General features: G+C 44.1%; 3 protein-coding genes and 1 pseudogene across 4 annotated transcripts; 1 reads left to right on the top strand and 3 right to left on the bottom strand.

Moving 5' to 3' along the window:
* The first annotated feature begins 341 nt into the window (after positions 1-341).
* LOC100844494 (DNAJ protein JJJ1 homolog) lies at positions 342-4529 on the top strand. Its single transcript, XM_010238931.3, has 3 exons — positions 342-2306; positions 3916-3974; positions 4085-4529. The coding sequence occupies exons 1-3, from the start codon at positions 552-554 to the stop codon at positions 4152-4154; spliced, it is 1884 nt and encodes a 627-aa protein (XP_010237233.2). The 5' UTR covers positions 342-551; the 3' UTR covers positions 4155-4529.
* Positions 4530-4740: 211 nt separating this feature from the next.
* LOC100843587 lies at positions 4741-7953 on the bottom strand (annotated as a pseudogene).
* Positions 7954-10042: 2089 nt separating this feature from the next.
* LOC100842060 (ureide permease 1) lies at positions 10043-13670 on the bottom strand. The gene is made up of 7 exons (XM_003576042.4): positions 13388-13670; positions 13158-13296; positions 12532-12700; positions 12337-12380; positions 12151-12260; positions 11619-11993; positions 10043-11421 (listed from the first exon to the last, which is right to left on the bottom strand). The coding sequence occupies exons 1-7, from the start codon at positions 13619-13621 to the stop codon at positions 11263-11265; spliced, it is 1230 nt and encodes a 409-aa protein (XP_003576090.1). The 5' UTR covers positions 13622-13670; the 3' UTR covers positions 10043-11262.
* A 1404-nt stretch (positions 13671-15074) lies between these two features.
* On the bottom strand, positions 15075-19694 carry LOC100839431 (ureide permease 1). 2 transcript variants are annotated; one of them, XM_014903381.2, is made up of 8 exons: positions 19533-19694; positions 18103-18393; positions 17865-18003; positions 16840-17008; positions 16621-16667; positions 16414-16523; positions 15893-16267; positions 15075-15611 (listed from the first exon to the last, which is right to left on the bottom strand). In XM_014903381.2, the coding sequence occupies exons 2-8, from the start codon at positions 18337-18339 to the stop codon at positions 15453-15455; spliced, it is 1236 nt and encodes a 411-aa protein (XP_014758867.1). In that variant the 5' UTR covers positions 18340-18393; positions 19533-19694; the 3' UTR covers positions 15075-15452. The 2 variants fall into 2 exon arrangements, with proteins under 2 accessions (XP_014758867.1, XP_003576085.1); XM_003576037.4 differs by lacking the exon at positions 19533-19694 and adding an exon at positions 18733-18983.
* Positions 19695-22857: the final 3163 nt, after the last annotated feature.

The raw sequence follows: 22857 nt of genomic DNA, 5'->3' as shown, positions 1-22857 counted from the left end.
TACAACTATTTAGGAACATAGGGAGTGTTTGGACAAACAACCATTCTAATTCCCTATGTAGTACAACATCTGCTTCTAAATACAAGAAGTCATAGTTTTGTCCTAAGTCAGATTTCTTACAATTTTAAATTTTGATCAAGTTTATAGAAAAATGTATCGACATCTATCACATAAGTATACTATGAATATATATATATGATGATGGATTTTTAGACTCATAGATGTGGCAGATTTTTCTATTAACTAATTTAGTGTATTTGGACAAAGTAAGAACTTGTACATTAAAAATTGAGGGAGTACAACAACTTTATATACTTATTTAATTGCTTCAGAAATTAAGAAGTCCTCGTTTCGAACAAAGGAAAAACATAAAACATTACAAAATTACAACACAGTCCTCTGAAGAAGCAGTTATTATACAGTTCTAGTTCATGCTAGAGCTAGACCCATCGTTACTTGCACGGTAACGCGGCCTCTTCCGCGCCTCCTCTCCCCCTGAGGCCTGAGCCGGACACACACCTCCCTCGAAAACCCTAGCGCCGGCGGCGGCCATGGCGTCCGCCGCGCCGAAACGGTGCTACTACGAGATCCTCGGGCTCTCCCGCGACTGCTCCCCGACCGACATCAAGCTCGCGTTCCGCCGCCTCGCGCTCTCCCTCCACCCCGACAAGCAGGCCCCGGGATCCGACCTCGCCGCCGCCACCGCCGCCTTCCAGGAGCTCCAGCACGCGCACTCCGTGCTCTCCGATCCCCAGGAACGCGCCTACTACGACTCCCACCGCTCCCAGATCCTCTTCGCCGACCCCGTCTCCTCCCGCTCCGGCTCCGCCTCCCCCGTCCCCGACCTATTCTCCTTCTTCTCCACCTCCGCTTTCTCGGGCTTCTCCGACTCCGGCCGCGGATTCTACAAGGTCTACGGTGACCTGTTCGACAAGGTGTTCGCGCAGGAGGTCACCTACGCCCGCCGCATGGGCATCCCCACCGACTCCATCCCCACGCCGCCGGTCATCGGCAACCTCGACTCCCCTTACACCCAGGTCACTGCTTTCTACGCCTACTGGCTGGGGTTCGGCTCGGTCATGGATTTCGGGTGGGCGGCCGAGTGGGACGCTGCCCGTGGGGAGAATCGCCGTACCCGGAGGCTCATGGAGGAGGATAACAAGAAGGCGATGCGCAAGGCTCGCCGGGAGTATAACGACGCTGTCAGAGGGTTGGCTGCCTTCTGCAAGAAGAGGGATAAGAGGGTGGTCGACATGGCACTGCAGAAGAAGGCAGAGGAGGAGAAGAAGAAGAAGGAAGAGATGGAAAGGAAGAAGGCAGAGGAGAGGAAGAAGAAGGAGCGAGCCATGACGTATCAGGAGCCTGAGTGGGCGAGGGTGAACGAGGACGAGATAGTGTTTGAGGAAGAGGATGATGAGGAGATGATGGCAAAGAGGAAAGAGGAGCTGTACTGTGTGGCATGTAATAAGAAGTTCAAGTCGGAGAAGCAGTGGAAGAACCATGAGCAGTCGAAGAAGCATAAGGATAAGGTGGCTGAGCTGAGGATGGCCTTTAAGGAGGAGGAGGAGGCTCTAAAGGAGGCCGAGGCGGCGGCGGGAGGCGAGTGGGAAGAAGTTGATGTGGGGTTTGATTTTAAGCCTGCAAATGAGTCAGACGAGAGTGATTGGTCAGATGCTGCAGAAGAGTTGGCTGAGGAGTTGGATGTGGGATTGGACGTGGGGAATGAAGAGGATGGTGATAAGGACTTCGATAGTGGGGAGCCGGTGGTTGGTTCATATGAGGGATTGGACGTGGGGAATGAAGAGGATGGTGATAAGGACTTCGATAGTGGGGAGCCGGTGGTTGGTTCATATGATGAGACTAGTGTCTTGGAGGCGATGTTATCAAGCCGAAAGAACAAGAAGAGTGGTTATGTAGTTCCTCAAGAGGAAGTTCCACCCTCTGTTTCAGAGGATGATAACGCTGATGATACAAGTTCTGCAGTTAATACTGTCAAGAAGAAAGGACGCCGGAGACGAGCATCAAAGAAGGGACAAGATGATGTTAGTTATGCTGAAAATGGGCAAGGAACGAAGACTAATGTCCCCCACGAGGAATCTGGGCATGATAATGATGAACATGGCGTTGACGATAAGATGGAGGGTCCACCCTCCTCTAATGATGACGGCCCAATGGCAAGCAAAGGAGATGAACAGAAAGGAATAAACGACAATCCTAAAAAGAACAAAAGGAACAAGAAAGTTGCAGAAAAGAAACCAAATGTTTCTGCTGACCAAAAGAACGCATCAAAGGGAAAGAAGCAAAAGGTACATTCACACTCTTCTTCATGACTTCATTCATCTTTTTGTTGTATAGTTCACAGCATGTTTATTGTGATTAAACCCTGTAATGTTATTCCGGTCTGATAGCAAAAACTAGCCGGCACTATTCGAGCCCTATATCAATCACAAGTGCTTGATGAACCGCCTAACTTCTCAAACCACTTAAGATGAATGGTTATGTTGAAGCTGTGCGGATAGTGAGTCTTTTATTGCTGAAGAACTGCTTAAAAAGAACACGGTAGAGAAGATAACTACATCATATGTTTTGACTTACGAGTATGTCATCAGAGAGCCATGTGCAAAAGAGTTAAATATACTAAGGATAGATCCTATTCATGTTATATCATGGAGAATTGTTCCTAGAAGTTTTGTTTAATGAGCTTCTAGCACATTTATGACATTGTAATACATTCTTTAACCATATCGTGGATTTAAAAAATGTTATTGGTTGAAGCAACATGATTGTAGCCATGTATGGTTATCAGGCATGCACATGCTGATGGGATTGAGCTAGGAAGATGTAGTACTTTTTGTCGGGTATAAGTTGGCTCTATGTTTTTGTATTTCGTTGCTTAATTTTTTTTATGTTCTGGAACCCTCATGATCATTGTGTTACCAAATACCAATTAGTGAAGATGACTCTTTCATCATGCATGCCCTCACTGATGGAATTGCTGTATTTCGGTAAAATGAAATCTGGCCACAAAATCCAAGTTACAAATGGGGACTCAGTCCTTATCTGCCACCTGCGATCTTCTGATTTTCCACATTTAGTACGGAGTAGTAAAGTAAAGCTGATGATGATCAAATATAGGTCATAGGTATACATGTTATCATGTTGTTGCATTGGTCATTTGGTCAATATGTAAGGAGTAACATGAGTGAACACATGATCTTGTGTCAGTTGCACGTCAATTATCATATGGTGCATTCCAGTAGTGTCATGTTTAACTAAGTTGGTCTAAACTGGTTGAAACAATTGCAGCTTCCCTTCTATTTCTTGTTATGTTTGAAATTTTCTAATGTGCTATGCTCCTCCAATGAAACCTACACCTTTGTTGTTTTTGCGTGCATGCACAGATCAAAATCTTTAGAAAAAGAGATCACTGATCAGTTGTTGTTCAGTCTATCATAATGGTTTTCTGTCTTGTAAGTATTGTTAAAATGTAGATGCACAGTTGCACACCTGGGAGTGGAGTTTTTATCCTGAGCTCTTCTACCCCTCTGTAAATAAATTCAAGAAGGGCATTTGGATGTTTCCAAAACATTTCACACATTTACATGTCGGAATACTCTATATGCATGCAAAATTTGGTAAACAATATGTTAATTAGTGGTCTGCATGAAAAAGCGAAGCATGAGGGGATAAAACAGTAACTGTGAGCAACAAATTTGTTTTGTTTTTTATGTCAGAATTTTGCAAGTGCACACAGTTTTCCACATGCACATGCATGAATTTGTGAAAATCAAATTCAGCTAACTGGTACATGTGGAGCATGTGTAATATAATTTGGATATATTTTCATTCTACATTCAGTAATAACACTTTATGCTACATGCCATTGTAATGATAATACTGTGCACATCGTACCAGGAGGTCTCGAAGGCACACGGCAATGATTGTGAAATGTGTGGAGATACTTTTGATTCAAGGTACACCATGAGCTCAGTGTTTTGCACCCCCAACCCCTTTTAATGTTTCTTTTACGCCTAGAAATTTGGTATTACCCATTTATGGTTAACCTGACATAACACTCTTTCAGGACGAAGCTGTTTTCTCACTTGGAAGAAACTGGTCACGCCGTCATCAAGACACGACAGAAAAAACGTTAAGGCCAGCAACATATAGGTTTTTTGAGCAACCTCCCCCCGGTTGATGCTGCTAGATTAGCATGCTGATAATGAAGTGTCATGCAATTCTTGTAATTTCTCATCTTCTTTTGGGTGCCTCCACACATGAGGTTTTGACCTCCAAATGCTCCAGTGTAAATGAGTGTCTGTACCCCAATTTAAATTAATATCTGTAGCAGTAGATCTTCCTTTACATTCGTTTTTAGAATGACAACTTGACTGTTTGCTGAAATAACATCGGCGCCTGTCATTCTTGTAAGTTTTCTTCTCTTCGATGGTGGCATGTTATTTTGCCTGCAAATGCTCCTGTGTAAAGTTTACAAACCAGCGGCACATTATACTGTTGTTTTTGCGTCATGTTATCTTGTTTATGAATGGAATGCCAATTTGTGCAGAAGTTTGATCAAATCAACTGATTCAAATTCAAATTCTGATTTCCTTTAAGCTGAACTTGATATGTTAACAGACACAATATTTGTATTCATACCCTACCTGATGTTGTTTGTAAATGATCTCTGAAACGAAAGAGCACATGGGAGCAAAATGCACCTGTCCAGTTCTTAATAGGTGATGTGAAAAACAGAGCTCCATTGAAATGATTGTCCAGGTGGTGCGAAAACAGCAGGCAAAGGAAACAGAATAACAGATTGGGCACGCGGCTACCACTACAAACATAATCACACACAACTACAGTGTCCGGCTAACATCACACACAACTACAGGGCTGTCCGGCTATGTGCATTTCCTTTTCATTACGTACAGCTCCATTCAAACCGAAACTTCATCAATGGAATTTCAGGCATGGCCTGCTTCCTGGATCATCAGGGCCCTTGCATGCCTTGTTCTCTGAATTTCTTCGCCTTGTGGCAGTTAGAGTTGCAAACTAGAACAAGAGATAAAAGGATGCTGCGGATCACTTCGTGCTCCTCTGACCTGCTGAAGCCATGAGCAATGCTACCGCAGCGACGAACGTGAACATCATGGACACAAGCAGAATGTATGTTTTCTTCGATGACCTCCAGTACTCCTTGAGCAGCAGGATGGCCCAGAATGTGCTCACAAGTGGCAATGCCTGATGAACAACAATGCTGAAGCATTAGAATTTCACATGTGACAGAGAGGTTTCATCTTTTCTCTCCAGATCTTGTAAGTTGCTTAAACAATTATTTGTGTGATCAGAACATTTGCTTCAAACAATTAACATTGTTTAGCATATGACAAACACCTCGGATGAGAATAGCAAAGACTCGGCGTTAGTTTCACAAACCTCAACAGCATCAGCAGCTGCATAATCAGCAGCCTGACCACCCATGAACTCCAAGCCATTGTCGAAACCGCAAAGTAAGCCGGCAAGAAGAGCCCAGTGCCTGCCTTTCCAGTCTTTCAGATAGGCCGTGAAGGATGACACTTCCACGCTGGCAATTGGGTGGTAGAGGAACCAGATGTTGAAGCCGACACCGATAACGAAACTTGAGATGGAGAAGTAGAAGAAGGCGGTGTAGACCACCAGGTGTGGGACACCATCCTTCAGGAAGTGCCACTGGTCGTTGGTGGCCAGGTTGAATGCCGGGGAGAAGAGAGACATGAGGAAGCCAGCGAAGAACACTATTGCAATCCCTGTGAACTTGTTTGACTCCAATACCTGGAAAAAGAAAAGGTTTTACCCAATCAGTTAGGTGATGATTGTGAATTGTGATAACAATTATGCTCCTCTGTTTTGAGGACAATACTAAGAACAAAAACCAACTACTAATCACATGACACCAACAGAACTACGGCTTCACCTTAATTGAACGCTGTTGTTCGAGCTGAATTAGGTATTCTTTACTTCCTGCTTTAGGCCTGGTGGCGCCTGTCGCACGAGACTCTCCATTCTCCGCAGCATTTAGAGGATCTGAAATTGGAGAGTTAAGAACTAGGATAGGATGTGCAATTGCAATACGTTTATAATACAATACCAGTAATATTTACAAGCATGTGGCATGGATGATACCTGTGTCGCTGACTCCGCCTGGTGCCATACCTCATTTGTGCTGTAAAATAACATTTATTATGATCAGAACAGTGAATAATGAGGCGCAAAATGGTTTACGAAGTTTGGCACCCAAAGGAACAGTAACCAGTGGGTTATGTGATCCGGTTGATTGGCATAGCAAGAAGATGTGAAATAAAGTAGGAACAAATTACCAAAAGCTGTACCTATTTGGGGATGCACGCAGTTTTCGTTTAATATCAGCTTTATTGGAACCGTGGAGAGCAGCGCCAAGGACGGCTGCAACAAAGAAGCATGCCACACCAGGGAAAAGAATCGTTGCCCGGTTTATCTTGTTGTCCAGGAAGTAATTTAGTGTTGTGCCTGAAAATATACCATGCGAGTTAATGAAATAAATCCAAGAATGAAAGAGGTAGCATATACCTGAATTCTACCATTGACATCTAAGGGTTTGATATTCCTTGTGATGTTCAAATCTATATACAATATTTCCTTGATAATGAGCTGATTACGACTAATATTGACACATCAATTTTGACTGAAAGATAGCTTAGTTGCTTTTCATTGATGAAAGGGAAACAGAAACAGAGTTCTACACATGCCTTATTTCAAGCAGGAAGGAAAATAAAAGAAACAAAAAGGCGGCCAAGATGAGCCAGCCTTAGCAACAGGACTTTACGTTACTCCCATGGTGTCAGATTGAGATAACTACTAACCAGTGGTTATTTGCAGAATTTTTTTTTTCGAAAAGGTTGCAGAAATAAAGGAAAATGAACCAACAAGTGCGACCCTATTAGTTGTGTCTTCCATGTAAATGGTTAAAATGACAGGCCGTGATCAAGAATGAAGTGCGCTTGTCACATGCGTCATCTCAGATCGAAGCATAGACATAAAAGGATAACAAGAATATTGCATATAGCACTTGAATTAGTAGAGAGGGCGGGATGACGAGAACTTGCCTACTACAACAATCATGCTTGAAACTATAACCTCAGTGAGCGAGAGACCCGCATATGCCCAACCATACTGTGTGCAAACGTTCCCGATGCTGAGCGCAGCACCGCCTCCGATCGCAAACAGCACCGAATGCCAGTTGTCCTTGATCACAAAAAAAATCCATTCAGATATTCAGTACAAGGGCGTGCCGCGTGCGTCGACGATCGAACAATTCGAGCAATGCATCGCGAACGAAATTAATCAAACAGTTACCCATATAGTCTATAGATTGCGTAAATATACCTGAACCTGACGGAGCTGGGTGAAGAAGTTGGGCTGGGCGTCCCCAAGCTGGCCGAAGGTGAGCGCGATGAGGACGGCGGCGAGGAGGTTGGAGATGGAGTAGTCGAGGTAGGTGTGGCAGGCGTCCCCGGCGCTCCAAGAGGGTGAGCAAGGCTGGCCATGTGCCCAGGAACAGGAGGGAGACAACCATCAGAGCAATGGCGCCCCCTTTGTCCTCTACCATGAACATCTCCACCGATCGAGGCCGCCCCTGCTCGATCGATCGAACTCCTATGAGAAGGATCGAGATGTGGTACCGCACCTAAGAGAAGGCAGGGATCCCGACGCGCGTGAGGAAGAGAGGTTGAAGACGATCGATCGAGCTCCTCAGGAACTGCTGCTTGCGCTCGATCTCTCCCCAGTACTAATGGCTGATGAAGCTCTACAGATCAGCGCGGCGGCCGCGCGAGCGAGCGAGTCGGCAACGGAAGCAAGGAAGAGGAGGAGGGGGGTTTATAGGCGAAGGGGTCAAGGTTGCGTGGGGCGCCCGTCAAGGTTTGCTCGGCAGCGCTCTCGGCTGGAGCGCGAGGAGCGAAAAGGCAAAGGCAACGGAACAGAAGCTCCTGACGTGCGGGCCCCGCTGGCAGGTTGACTGGCGCCCGATGCCCCTAGCTGGGTTCCAGAAAGATTGGAGTGAGGAGCCGGGCTTCGGCGGGTTTGTGAAACGACTCGGGGGATGGGCTGGACAGAATTCGACCCGTTAGGAAAGAGGGTGACGCGAAGGCCCAGGGAAGGGAGAGAGAAGAGGGGGAGTAGACGGAGAGGGGATGGGCCAGGGAAAATAGAATGGGCTTCTGCCCAAAGAAGAGAAGATGTTCAGAAAAAAAATCTTGAATCTCTCTGTCCGCCGTCCTCTTCGAAGAAATTTCAATCTCCAGCGGTTCCCTTCATCTCTCATGGCCGATCTGGCCTCAAGAGACGAGGAGAACCATGGATCAACGTCTGGCATCAAGTTTTGATACTTTTTTTGTTAGGTTTTTGTGTGTTTCTCGGTGGCGTCTTGGCGATGAAGACACCGTCGTTTAGAAGATTGGTGTCCTGGCTCCTTCATCGTCCTGGTGTAAACATTGCAACCTATGTCATGGAGTCAGTAGTTCTCATGACACGTCTTTTCGGGTTGCTGGTCTTTTTCCTTGTGGATTCATCGACGGAGAAGCAGTTTTACAGTTTGTCTTGCAAAGGGTATTATCTCGGCCATGGTGCGTTCAATGATCTTAGGTACTCACCATTTGTGGTGAGCGGCTCATGCGGCTTTTTAAAACCTCTGAGGTTAGTTCAGTTTGCGCAAGTATGGTATTCTGCAATTTTGTTAACGAATACGTGGAGAAGTATTACGATGCGAATGATGGATCAAGAGAAGTTTACTTCAAAGGACTACAATGAAGCTTTTAGTTTTGTTGAGTATCTTTGTTATTTGTGTTCGTTCGTGTATCGCTCTTTTGTACTTTATCTCTTAAATCAATAAAGCCAGATCGTTGCTCTTAAAAAAAAGAAAAAAAATCTTGAAAATCTAGGGGGAAAACGAGGGTAAACAAATAACAGCCAAACTTGAAAACTTATTAAATTTTAGGAACGCATATTTTAACATGCATAGTTTAAATAAAATATAATGCAACAAATATTATTTTAACAAAAAGATTAGTTTGGAAAATTTAATTTAAATGTAAACATTGATGAAATCCCAAATTTGATTAACAATAATACAAAGAAAATGCCCAGTCCTTGTTTTTTGATTTAAATTTTTTTCTCAATTCTCCAAAAACCATGTTTTAGCGACGTATGGCTGGTGACTTAGTAGTCACAAACACGTGGTACCGGAACCAGCGTCCGTGACTACGCCCTACGTCACCGAGGCCATATCTGCTGTTCCATCCTTTGGTTCTCTCTTTCTTCTCTTCTTGATCTCCCATGTTCGTTACACACAATTACAAAAAATTTGAACCGCCTATTCCGGGACGGAGCTTAGCTCGAGTCTTGGTTAAGAATGGCGATGATCTACATTCTACATCAACACGGCGCACGATAATTCCATGGATCGGAATATTGCGTATAATGGTTGTCGAGAAAGCTCCCGGTCACAAGAAATTCAAACATTTCTCGTTTCAAATTCTAAAACCACTAGGGATCGACCTAAGCTGATCTCCACATGGAACCAAACATAACATCTTTCCCAACATCTCATGCGGCGCTTGGGCGCGACGATAGAGGCGGCCAGAGATCTCGAGTAGCGGGGAGCGAGGTGCGTCGCTCTCGGTGTTCCAGGAAATCGGCGGCGACACGCGCGGCGGCCTGCGGGGTGCGCGCTCAAGGTGTTCGCAGAAATGCGCTCGAGCTGTTAGTGCCAATGCCATGCCCGGAGAAGATGCGGAAGCGTGCCTGCTTGGCCTGCCGGCGCGAGCGCGACGACGTGGGAATGGAAGGCAACTGGAGGCAGATTTAGCGGCATGTCTTTCTCCCTCTCTGGACTCTTAGTTGGTGGCACAGCGTCTTATCCAAGTCTTGGGTGCCATTGCATATCTTCCAGGCCATCCAAGTGGACTACTGGGCGGTTGGAGGAACCGAGCTGAAGTGAACGCCACAAAATCTGTGCTAGAGGGTGGGAAACCAAGCACAATTTACATTTGCTGAACTCCTTTTCTTTCAAGAAAAGGCACGAGCACGAAGAACACGATCCTTTTGAGTCTGTCTATCTTGTGTGCAGGTTACTTGCAAGGCGGCTGCAATGGTGCTATGGACTGGGCTGAATCAGGCGGGGACGGCGCGGACATCGGTGGGCTCATCTCCATGATCATGAAGGCCGCGCTGACGGCTCGCCAGAACAGGAGAGAGTGCGACCAGCTGGCCCGTCGGATCCTCATGATTAGGGAGCTGCTTCCGCACCTGCAGCTGCAAGACCCACGTGCCATCGATCACCTGGCACAGACGGCAGCATGCTGCGTGCAGATGGAGGGGAAGGAACGGCCGGACATATCAGATGTCGTTGCGAGCCTTGAGATGGCGCTCGAGCTCATCGGCAACGATGGCACTGACCAACCAGTTAATTAATTCAGGCAATGAGTCAGACGGATTCACAAAAGATGCTTCCCTTCCACCGTTAGATTTCATTCGCACTGATTTTTTTTCCTAAACATCACACCTCTGGTATTGAGTTTGCCATCTAGAAGAACATATGCATGGATTGTGGTAATACTCTGTGCTTGAGCATACACATATATTTCCAGTCTGACCTATATAGATTGGCTGAGATCTGTTACTGCCTGCTAAGTATGGATATTACATCCCACTCCTGACATATTTGTACCAGAGAAATCCTTGTGTGCAATCAGCTGCAAGATAGATCCAGATATCTGTACATGTCTCCTTTGTTATGTATCCAGCAAAGAGGAACAGTTGAACATCTCTTGTAACAGAAAACCAAAGTAAAAACTGAATCTTCTTTAATGAGCTATCCTGGAATGAAATGGTAATTTAGCAGAAGATGCTCCTTATGTGATAGAAATCTTTGGATATATAATACTGATCATGCAACACACGTTTAAACCCAGAACTTCTATCAGTTGTGGCTCCCTGACGTCTGCTCGTCAATGGACTCCAGTCACTCCACCACCTAAAGGTCTGGTTATGCTAAATGTTGATGCTGTGGTTCCTTTCCATTATCCGTACAGCTCTATTCAAACCGAAACTTCATGAATGGAATTTCAGGCATGGCCTGCTTCCTGGATCATCAGGGCCCTTGCATGCCTTGCTGTCTGAATTTCTTCGCTTTGTGGCAGTTAGAGTTGCAAACTAGAACAAGAGATAAAAGGATGGGGTGGCCGATCACTTCGTGCTCCTCTGACCTGCTGAACCCATGAGCAATGCTACTGCGGCGGCGAACGTGAACAGCATGGACACAAGCAGAATGTACGTTTTCTTCGATGCCCTCCAGTACTCCTTGAGCAGCAGGATGGCCCAGAATGTGCTCACAAGTGGCAATGCCTGATGAACAACAATGCTGAAGCATTAGAATTTCACATGTGCAAAGAAAGTTTTATATTTTCTCTGAAGATCTTGTAAGTTGCTAAAACTATTATATGTGTGATCAGAACATTCTCTTCAAACAATTAACATTTTGTTTAGCATATTGCAAAAACCTTGGATGTGAATAGATAACACACGGCATTGGTTTCACAAACCTCAACAGCATCAGCGGCTGCATAACCAGCAGCCTGACCACCCATGAACTCCAATCCATTGCCGAAACCGCAAAGTAAGCCGGCAAGAAGAGCCCACTGTCTGCCTTTCCAGTCTTTCAGATAGGCCTTGAAGGATGACTTTTCCACGTCGGCAATTGGACAGTAGAGGAACCAGATGTTGATGCCCACACCGATAACGAAACTCGAGATGGAGAAGTAGAAGTAGGCGGTGTAGACCATCAGGTGTGGGACACCGTCTTTCAGGGTGTGCCACTGGTCGTTGGTGGCCAGGTTGAATGCCGGGGAGAAGAGGGACATGAGGAACCCAGCGAATAACACTATTGCAATCCCTATGAACTTGTTTGATTCCAATACCTGGAAAAGGAAAAAGTTTTACCGATTCAGTTAGGTGATGATTGCGAATTGCGATAAAAATTATGCTCCTCTGTTTTGAGCACAATGCTAAGAACAAAGACCAACTACTATCTATTCTACAACAATAATCAAATGACTCACAGAACTACGGCTTCACCTTAATTGAACGCCGTTGTTCGAGCTCAATTAGGTATTCTTTACTTCCTGGTTTAGCCCTGGTGGCATCTGTCACAGGAGAATCTCCATTTTCCGTGTCCCTTAGAGGTTCTGAAATTGCAGAGTTGAGAACTAGGATCTTCAATTGGAATACGTGGACAGTTCGAGCATGTGACATGTATGATACCTGTGATGCTGACTTGTTCGCCCAGGGTCAAACCTCCATTTGTGCTGTAAAATTACATTTTATTATGATCAGAAAAGTGAATACAAGGCGTAAAATGATTTACGAAGTTTGGCACCTCAAGCACCTAACAGTGGGTTATGTGATCCGATCGATTGGCATGGCAAGAAAATGTGAAATAAAGTGGGAACAAATTACCAAAAGCTGTAACTATTTGGGGATGCACTTAGTTTCTTTTTATCATCAGCTTTATTGGAACTGTGGAGGGCACAGGCAAGGGTGGCTGCAGCCAAGAAGCATGCCACTCCAGGGAAAAGAATCGCGGCGCTGTTGATCTTGTTGTCCAAGAAGTAATTCAGTGTTGTGCCTGAAAATACAACATGCGAGTCAATGAAACAAATATCCAAGGATTAAAGAGATAGTAGCTCATAATTTGTCCAATAGTGCCGACAGTTAGTTTGGTGCAGCTACTGAATTAACTGAAGAAAGATGTTCTTCAGTTCAGAGATCAAATATGTTGTGCTTATACCTGAAAGCTATGAATGACATCATTAAGGGTTTGATATTTCTTGTGCTGTATAAATCTATACAGCATTTCTTTGATAATAAGCTGGCTACGATTAATATCAATCAACACACCAATTTCTCATGCAACTAGTGGTTAGTGCAAAAATAGACAACTAAACCAACAGGGGCATGCGACCCGAGCTAATAATTGAGTCTGGCATGTGTAAATGGTTAAAACGACAGAACGTGATGAAGAAACAATCGAAGCATAGACAGAAAACGATAAGAATATTGCAGAGGAGATGACGGGAACTTGCCTACCACAACAGTCAAGCTTGAAACTATAACCTCGGTAAGCGAGAGACCCACATATGCCCACCCATACTGTGTGCAAAGGTTCCCAACGCTGAGCGCAGCGCCGCCTCCGAGCGCAAACAGCACTGAAGGCCAGTCATCCTTCATCACAAATTAAAACCCATTCAGATTCAGATTCAGTACAAGGCCGTCGCCCGTGAACGAATTTGCCGCACGAAAGCAGTTACCTCACCTGGGCCTGACGGAGCTGGGTGAAGAAGTTGGGCCGGCCGTCCCCGAGCTGGCCGAAGGTGAGCGCGATGAGGACGGCGGCGAGGAGGTTGGAGACGGAGTAGTCGAGGTACGCGTGCTGCGGCAGGCGGCCCTTGCGCTCCGCGTGGGTGAGGATCGTTGGCCACGAGCCGAGGAACAGGAGGGAGAAGGAGATCGAAACGATGGCGCCCGCTTTGTCCTGCACCATGAACATCTCGCTCGATCGGTCGAGGCCGCCAGAGCGCTATCGGCTGGAGCCCGCTGGAGCGCGACGATAATATAGGGAGCAGAAGCTCCTGACGTGCGGGCCCCGCTGGCAGATTTTATTTTTTTGGTTCGGTTGGCTGGTTTTTTTGCTAGCTGGGTTCCGGAAGATTGGAGTGAGGAGCCGGGCTTTGGCGGGTTTGTTAACCGACTCCAGAGATGGGCTGGATAGAGTTCGGCCCGTTGAGAAAGAGGTCGCGAAGGCTAAAACGGTGGAAGAGAGACAAGAAGGAGAGTAGTAAAATGGGCTTCGGCCCAGACAAGACCGGAAAGGAAATCAGTTCCCTCTACTGGAATATCCAGGATGTTTTGCATACAAAAACTAGTCCATTAATTGGCGCGGAGGAGTACTGTAGTAGAAAATCTTGGAGGGAGGGGGGAGGCTAAAAAATACCAATCGAACTTCGAAAATAAAAATTGTACGGATACTGCAAACTGATTAGAAATCAAAGCTTCGAAGAGGTTTTGTCCAAAATTTGATGCCACCTGCTAGAGTTGGCTACCACCTGGTACGAGGGCGATGATAAAAGAAAACCAGCAAGCAAGCAAACAAACAAACCAATGTACTTTTCCGAGCTCCACGTCGGATGCCACGTGGATTGAGATTATGCGCTGGTATGAAATTTGGACTGCGGATGCAGCGTTTGCAAGTTTGTGGATCAAAATGTTCCCACCCGTCAGGTTGATGGACCTACAATGCCATTTCCTCTATTTCAATGTGCATAGTTCAAAGAAAACAAATTAAATTCATTTTGGATTAACTTAATTTAAATGCTAAGCATTGATGAAATCCCCAACCTTGATTAATATATAAATAACAAAGAAAATGTTGAGTCCTCGTTTTCTAATTAATAAAAACATTCTCAAATTCCAAAAAACCATCTTGTTTTAGGAGCCTGTTTGGATGAAGTACGGTCCAAGTCATTGGCATCTGGGACTGGACCCATGCGTCGGTGACTATTCTGTACGTCACAGAAACCACATTTGTTGTTTTATCCTTGCATTTCGCTTTTTTCTCCTCTTCTCTTGAGCTCCCCTTTTTAGCATGGATGACGGGTAGGAAAACTTTATACTCTTTTGATCAATATTAGTTGCCACTGACTTCATACAAAATCAACGACAATTAATATGGATATGAGAAAGTAGCATTTTATCAGTTAATGAATGGAATGTCCATTTGTGCACAAGTTTGATCAAATCAACCAATTCCCTACACACCATTACAAATTTATGAACCACCGGTTGCTAGTTGCGATGGAGCTTAGCCTCTGAGCCTAGGTTAAGAACTGCGATGATCTACATTCACACGACGCACGATAATTCCGTGGATCAGAATATCGCGTATAATGATGATCGAGATCACCTGCTTGGAATCTCGGTTATCCTGTCAAGAAAGCTCCCGGTCGCAGGAAATCCAAGCATTTCACATTTCCAATTCTAAAATCACTAGGGTTCTAAGACTTCACATGGAACCAAACATAACATCTTTCCAACATCTTAAGTAGCCTAATGTTGCCCGTAAATGATCTTTAGAACGATATAACACATCACATTAATATGGTTCTCCACTAACTTGAAGTCGCAAGACCTCAAACTTCTCTTTCTTTCTTTCTTTTTTGTTATGTACAACTCCATTCAAACGAAAACTTAATGAATGGGATTTCACTTCGTGCTGGCATGGCTTCCTGGATCAGGGCCCTTGCTTTGCTGTCTGAATTTCTTCGCCTTGTGGCAGCTAAAGCTGTAGACTAGAACAACAGATAAAAGGATGTAGTGATCGATCATTTGGTGCTCCTGTGGCCTGCTGAAGCCATCAGCGTAGCTACTGCGGCGATGAACATGAGTAGCATGAACACAAGCAGAATGTATGTTTTCTTTGACGACTTCCGGTACTCCCCGAACAGCAGGATGCCCCAGAACGTGCTCACAAGTGGCAATGCCTGATGAACAGTAATGCCAGAGCTGTTAGAATCACATATGTGTAGAAAAGTTCATCTTTTCTCTGAAGATCTTGTAAGTCTTCTACTCCCTCCGATCAGTTATACTAAATCCGCGACACTTATTATGAATCGGAGGGAGTAGTATCTTAAAAAAGTGTGACCAGGGCTTATGTTATAAAGATTTAATATTGTGTTTAGCATCTTTGAATCACAGACTGCAAACATAGTGGGTTTTGCTTCTGATGTGAATAGATAACACTAAAATCATTAATTGCACAAACCTGAACGGCATCAGCAGCAGCATAACCAGCAGCCTGACCACCCATGAACTGGAAGCCGTTGCCAAAACCGCAAAGGAATCCAGCAAGAAGAGCCCATTGCCTGCCTTCCCAGTCATTCAGATAGGCTCTGAAGGATGACTTTGGCACGCCGGCCATCGGACGGTAGAGGAACAAGATGTTCAACCCAATGCCGATGACGAAACAAGAGATTGAGAAGTAGAAGAAGGCAGTGTAGACCACCAGGTGCGGGACACCATCTTTCAGGGTGTGCCACTGGTCGTTTGTGGCCAGGTTGATTGCCGGGGAGAAGAGCGAGAAGCAGACGCCAGCGAAGAACACTATCGAAAGCCCTATGAAGGTGTTTGATCCGAATACCTGGAAAAGGAAAAAACAATTACACGACCAGCCCAATGATGATTGCGATAACAATTATACGGAGTAGAATTTATGACTCTGTTTTGAGCACATTATTAAGAACAAAGACCGTATACTGTCAGAATCATTCTGAGTTATGTCTTCACCTTAATTGAACGCTGCTCTTCGAGCTCAATCAGGTACTCTGCAGTTCCTGCTTCAGCTTTGGTGGCATATTTGGTAGGGGAAGCTCCATTCTCCATGTCCTTCGGAGCATCTGAAATATGCAAATTTTACAACTAGTATCTGCAACTGCATTACTTCTACACTACTAGTAGGCAGTAGCTCCTACAATCATGTGCCCTTGATGGTACCTTTGTCTATAACTTGCTTGCTCGGCTCCATATCATCTCCAGTTGTCCTGTAAAATCATGCATTATTATGATCAGTGGCGAATATAAGACATAAAAAGGTTTATGAAGATTGGCACCTAAATTGCTAGCAGGGTTATGTTAAGCCAGTGGGTAGTGGGCAATACAATTTGTTTAATCTACATGGCAAAACATTGTGCAAGAAAATGGGGAAACAATTACCCAATTTTGTAGCTATTTGTGGATGCACTTAGTTTTTGTGCATTATCAGCTGCATTGGAAGCGTGGACAAGAGAGCCAAGGATGACTGCAACAAGGAAGAATCCCACTCCAGTGAAGAGAATCTCTGCCTTATTGATGCGGTTGTCCAGGAAGTAATTCAGTGTTGTACCTGAAAACAGAACACCCGACTTAATGGAAAAAATATCCAATAATTTTGTCAACTTCTTGGATTATGACATAAGACTGTAGTAGAGCCAACAGCCAACAGTTAATCTTGAGCAGTTAACTGAATTAACTGGTGATGTTCTCCTAGTTCAGAGATCAAATATGTTGTACATATATATAAAAAAGCTGTTTTTTTACATACAGTTGATATTTATTTGAACTGTTCAAATCTAGACAACATTGCCTTGGTAATGAGCTGACTACAATTAACATGCCAATTTTTGTCAAGCAACATGAGCTGTCAGTGTTATCCATGTTTTAAAAGACTAACTTAAGCTAACTAGTGCTAACTGCCAACTTAATTTTTTTCTCGAACCCGTACCTAAGTGCGTGTTGTTTCATTAGAAGAAGCGCTACAAAAGCCAAAGGCAAACCAAAACAAAAGGAAAGAAAGGCAGGCTCTGCGAAAAGAAAAGAAACAAAACAAACTGTACAGAGCTACCAACTTAATAATTGGACCCCTCCTTTAATGCTTAACAAATTAAGACAGTTGTCATCAAGAATGAACTGTAGGTTACATGATGAGATGACTACAATTTGCAGGCCAATTTTTTTTTTAAGATTAGCGGGCCAATTTTCATAAGCAACATGAGCTGTCAGATAACCAGTGTTATTTTTAGAAGTCTAACCTAAGCCAACTAGTGCTAAGTGTTAACATAATAACTGAACCCCTCCTTTTAAATGGTTAACAAGGACAGATGTGATCAAGAATGAACTTTATTTCACATGCATCATAAGTATAACCAGAAGAAACATGAGAATGTTTCTTGCACTTTAATTAGCAGAGGAGATCAACTTACCTATCACAACAACCATGCTTGAGCTGATAACCTCAGTAACCGAGAGACCCACATATGCCCAAGCATACTGGGTAGAAAGGTTCCCAATACTGAGCACAACACCCCCTGCCATTGCAAACAGCACTGAAGGCCAGTTGTCCTTCATCACAAAATTCATTCAGAGCCAGCAATCGACTGACGAACAATTGATCGTTTCATCGAGAATTTCTCGCATGAAAATTTACAGAAGATAGCTAACCTGACTGAGCTGAGTGAAGAAATTGGGCATGTTATGCTTGCTGTCCCCAAGCTGTCCGAAGGTGAGAGCGATGAGGACCGCGGCGAGGAGGTTGGTTATCGAGTAGTCAAGGTAGGTATGCTGTGGCAGCCGTCCCCGGCGCTCCAAGAGGGTGAGCACGGCTGGCCATGTGCCCAAGAACAGGAGGGAGGCGCACATGATGGCAATGGCGCCCCCTTTGTCCTCTATGATGAACATCTTGAGCCCTTGTTTGATGGACAGAAAGGAATTCAGAAGGGGGCCTTCAACCACCTGCAGGCATCATGTGTGAGATTTCAAAATCTACTAGTTGTGATGCAGATGGTCAGTAAAACTCTGGTTTCTTGACCTCTGCAATAAGCTCTGGATGAACTGAATGATCCGTTGATCACCACAACAGAAAAAGGTGAAAAAACATAAGGAAAATCATTCCAATATCCACACCAAAAATTTGAGAAGCTAACAACACCAGCAGGAAAGTGTTCCAGTTTCTTGAAACAACACAATTACCAAACATCAGATTTTCCAGAGAATGAAAAAAGAAAGGAAAGATCGGCTAAGAATCCTGACTGAAGACACCACAGAAGGAAAAGAGGATGAACATGAAAGTACCTCTTGGCACGGAACCAGAGAAGACGCACATGCTAGAGCACGGTCCATGGGGATTTTTATAGTGACAGGCGCACTAGCTCACAAAAATCCGAGATCCAATGGGATCATTTCACTCAAAGTCCAACTCGATCTGCACGAGTTTGACTCCCTCAGCAGATCGCGAGTTTGCGGACCACCAATGGAATTGGGGATTTATGATGCATGGGGAGGAATGAAGGAAGGAAGAAACATTTGGAGTGAAGAAAGAGACAACATACGATGGGCTCATCACAAGTTGAAATAATTGAATGTGTGACAGTGACCTCTGGCTCTTCCCGTCCAAGCGAATCAGATCAAGGGAAAAAATTATGTGAGTTCTTGCTTGTGTCCTTTGTCCAAGAAAGTAAACGGAAGAAGATGATACAATTAGAGTACTGCACACATTGGCCAGAGATATAATTAATGAACAGAAAACCTATCTCTTTCAACTGTGCCTATTCAAGAAAAAGGCACGTTGTTAAAAGAAATGCGAGGGCAAAAGAGCGGTGATTCCAACAAGATCATTGATACTGAATCTTGCCCCTTTCCTCTGACGAGTAAGAATTCCTTTTCAATCTTCTCAGGATCAAGGTGAAGGAAAGTGAGACCTGAGCTCACATGGATCCAAGAATTCAGGCACGAATATCTTGCCGAGAAAAAGAAAACAGAATTGCCAACCACTGTTTGATCCATCGGCGGCGATGAAACAGAAAACACCAGATGTGGAGTCTAATAAAGAAGACAATAAATTCATGTAAAAGAAGGGGGATAAGACCAAGTACCTTGAGGTCAGTCAGACAAGAGGAAGAAGAAGAAGAAGAATCTGTCTTTCTCGATCGGCCCAATGAATGAACTGAAGAAGCTGTATATGTCCGTCCCAGGGGTGAGTGTTTGTGTTCATATACGGGTCTTCTGAGTCCAGATGAGCGGTGGTTGTTGTGCTCTCCGCTACTGCTCTTCCTTCCTTCAGCTGATCGATGCAATTGATTGCACGGGGAATTGATTAACCAGGTGTTTATTCTAATTGCTTCTGTTAAGTACAGTTGTTTAAATGCATATCCTTTGACTCCGGATCTGGAGTGCGGTTGGACTTGGACAGATTCTCCAGATCACTGCTTAATGATTCTCAGTTATTTTTTATTTTTGGTGACACAAGATTCCCAGCTGGTTAATCGCTTTTTTTAGTCGGATGATGGCCTCGATGTGCGGACGTGGTCGTTTTCTTTTTTGCTTACCACAAATGGGGCATTCGGGGAAACCAATCTGGGCATCGGCAGGTTAGTTTATGTTGTACATCGTATGGTAAATATTCTTTTTTTCTCATTTTTCTTAAAAAATCGTCTCTTGAACGTGTATCCCACCTTTTGATTTATTTTCGTTGACTCCATTGTGACAATATCTTCAAAGCCATGTTCTATATTGATGTACACACCTCGCACCGTTTCTTTTTGCAAGATGTGTTTTGTCTATGTTAAACTTTTTAATATTTGTCCCGATCTATAGAAAAATATAATAATAGCTAGAATATCAAATAAGTATACCCCTCCGTCACGTATTAAGTGACTTTCTATTACATGTATATAGACGTTTTTAGATATAGATACATCCATATTTGGGCAAACTTGAGACACTTAATTATGGGACTGAGGGAATAATATATAAATGTTTAATAACAAAAACTAATTTAGAGTTGTTGATGCCGGTAGATTTTCTATAAACTTAAGCATTAAATATTAAATTTGGGTTAAAACAAAGCTTGACCATCTTATAAAAAGAACGAAAAGAGTATCTTTAACGACTTTTTTTTCCGGTTGCTATAGTTATTAGATAGTTACCACTTATTAGCGGTTAGCAATGTGGTAACTATCTTCTAAACAAGTACTCCAACTCAATATGTGGACCCTCATAAACTAATACCAATGCAACGATTATCTAAGAGAAGGTGTATTTTTTGAGCCTCCACATTTTTAGTTTAGAAGAGTTGGCACATGTTCCACCAAGCTGAGATGACTGTTGAAAAACTTTTTTTAAGTCCGTGGATTGAACTAACCTCATCCATATGCTCTGATCCAGTGGCATGCCTTACTCCAGTCCATTTTGTAAGGCTAGTAGAAACCAACCACGAGAGAGTTAAGAATGGTCAACTCAACCGTATGTGTTATCTAAGTTGGGGAAACATCAAACATGCGGCAAGTTTTTGCCAAAACCATGCATGTCACGCCGGCAATAATACGGAATTGCGTGGATCAATGGAACAATGTATTCTTTTGAAAGAAAACTGCAAGTGAGACCCCTACAGTATAAATAAGAACCTAAATTCGCATCTATGAAGACTTAAACTCAGGTGTTGTAATTGTACGTCCACTCCCCCAACCAAGGCTCACTTCCTACATGGACCAATGTTTTCGATTTTTGACAATTTAGAGACATATTTGTTTTTACAAAAAATAGTTTATTTTCGCTTTGATTAAAAGAATGAGCCTAACTCTCTCTCTTGGTTGAGAGAGTGGGTGTACAATCCTGCAAAAAAAAAATGCCCTAGCTGGGAGACCAAAAATATAGTTTCCTCGTTATCAATTATGCTCCACATCGACCAAGCGATTGAGATGGGGAAAAATGATATAACCATACTTATTTTCTTGAGTAATTCAGTAATTCTCGCATATGTGTGGTATTATAAGGTTCCTATTTATATTGTAAGGTTTCTTTTCAAGAACAAAAACGCTCTGGTTGGGAGACCAAAAATATATTTTCCCCGTTTTCTAATTATGGTCCACATCGACAAAGTGATTTAGATGAAAAAAAATGATATAACCATACTTATTTTTTGAGAGTTTTTACAGTACCCTGGTACTCCTAAGGAACATTGAGGAGTACCTTACACATCTAGCCATCCATTTAGAGGGGCAGTTCAGACTTTTTGTATCCATTGTTTCCCTGCCCATCTTTCAAGTCGAGCACTGCTTCCTCCTCGATCCCGACGGCTGCACCTCGCACACCTCACCTGCGCGGCTGCGCCCCTCCTGCTTCCGTCTCTGTTACCTTCAAATAGTTGGCCGCTGCTGCCTGTTCTGCTTTTCAGACGGATTTAATTCCCTCCTTCACTGCTCACACCAACCTCCTCCGTACCATTTTCTCTCGTTCCTCTCCCAATTCTCAATGCACGGAACGAGGCTCATATTCAGAAACAATAGTACCACAGAGCAAGATTAATTACGGCACACTGAAATACATAGATGCAAGGATTATTGACGACGATCCACAGTGCAACACGAAATTCAGATATATAGTTACGGTCATCGCCATCTCCGATGGTCGCCGCGACAAGCCGATCGATGGCCAAGGAGCGCCAGCCGTGCGAACCGATGACGTGCGCGCGTGAATCCACGGATGCGTTGCACATGAGGAATCTCGGCCATGTGCAGCTGCCGTCACGGGAAGAACATGCATGTTAATTAGGATTTTAGGGTTCTTCAAAGAATGGAGATCGTGATTTATTTATGTATTTGGCATCGGGGGCACTATAATTCCATTTTGATTTTTAGGCATGCACTAGATTATATCCTAATTGACTACATATACAGGTAAATAATTTAATTAGTTTGATGATTACGTTTTTACCCCTGGTATCTAATGTATCCGACCTCATTTTGTACCCGTGCATCCGATGCATTAGAACCGGCCGATTCTAATCGTGTGTGTTTGATTAGTCTTAGGAAATCTTGCAATTAGGCGCCTGCTTACAGCCATCTAATTTTGCAAACCACCCCTAAACGCTTTTGCCAGGAATCAATCCATTTCTTTTCCCGCAAAGATCTCTCTGGTTCTCTCCACGGTGCTCGCCTTCATCCCCACACTCAGCATTGCCGTCGTTGTCGCCCCGGAGCGATCCATTAGTCGCTGTCGCCGTCGCCCCAGAGCGATCGTCGCGCCCTATCCAGATCTCTGGCCAGACCCGCTCCCGTCCGCCTTCTCGCTGGGGCCTGACGCCAAGGCCGCTGCCAGCCGCAACGTTCCTACCACTTCGACTTCACAAAACAGACTCCTCCAGTGCCAGTGGGTGCCCTTCCACCTGACGAAGCCGGCTTGCTACAGACATGCGTGAGC

This window comes from Brachypodium distachyon, chromosome 4 (assembly GCF_000005505.3).
Source record: "Brachypodium distachyon strain Bd21 chromosome 4, Brachypodium_distachyon_v3.0, whole genome shotgun sequence".
NCBI classification, from domain to species: domain Eukaryota; kingdom Viridiplantae; phylum Streptophyta; class Magnoliopsida; order Poales; family Poaceae; genus Brachypodium; species Brachypodium distachyon.
This window is presented reverse-complemented; position numbering and strand designations above follow the sequence as displayed.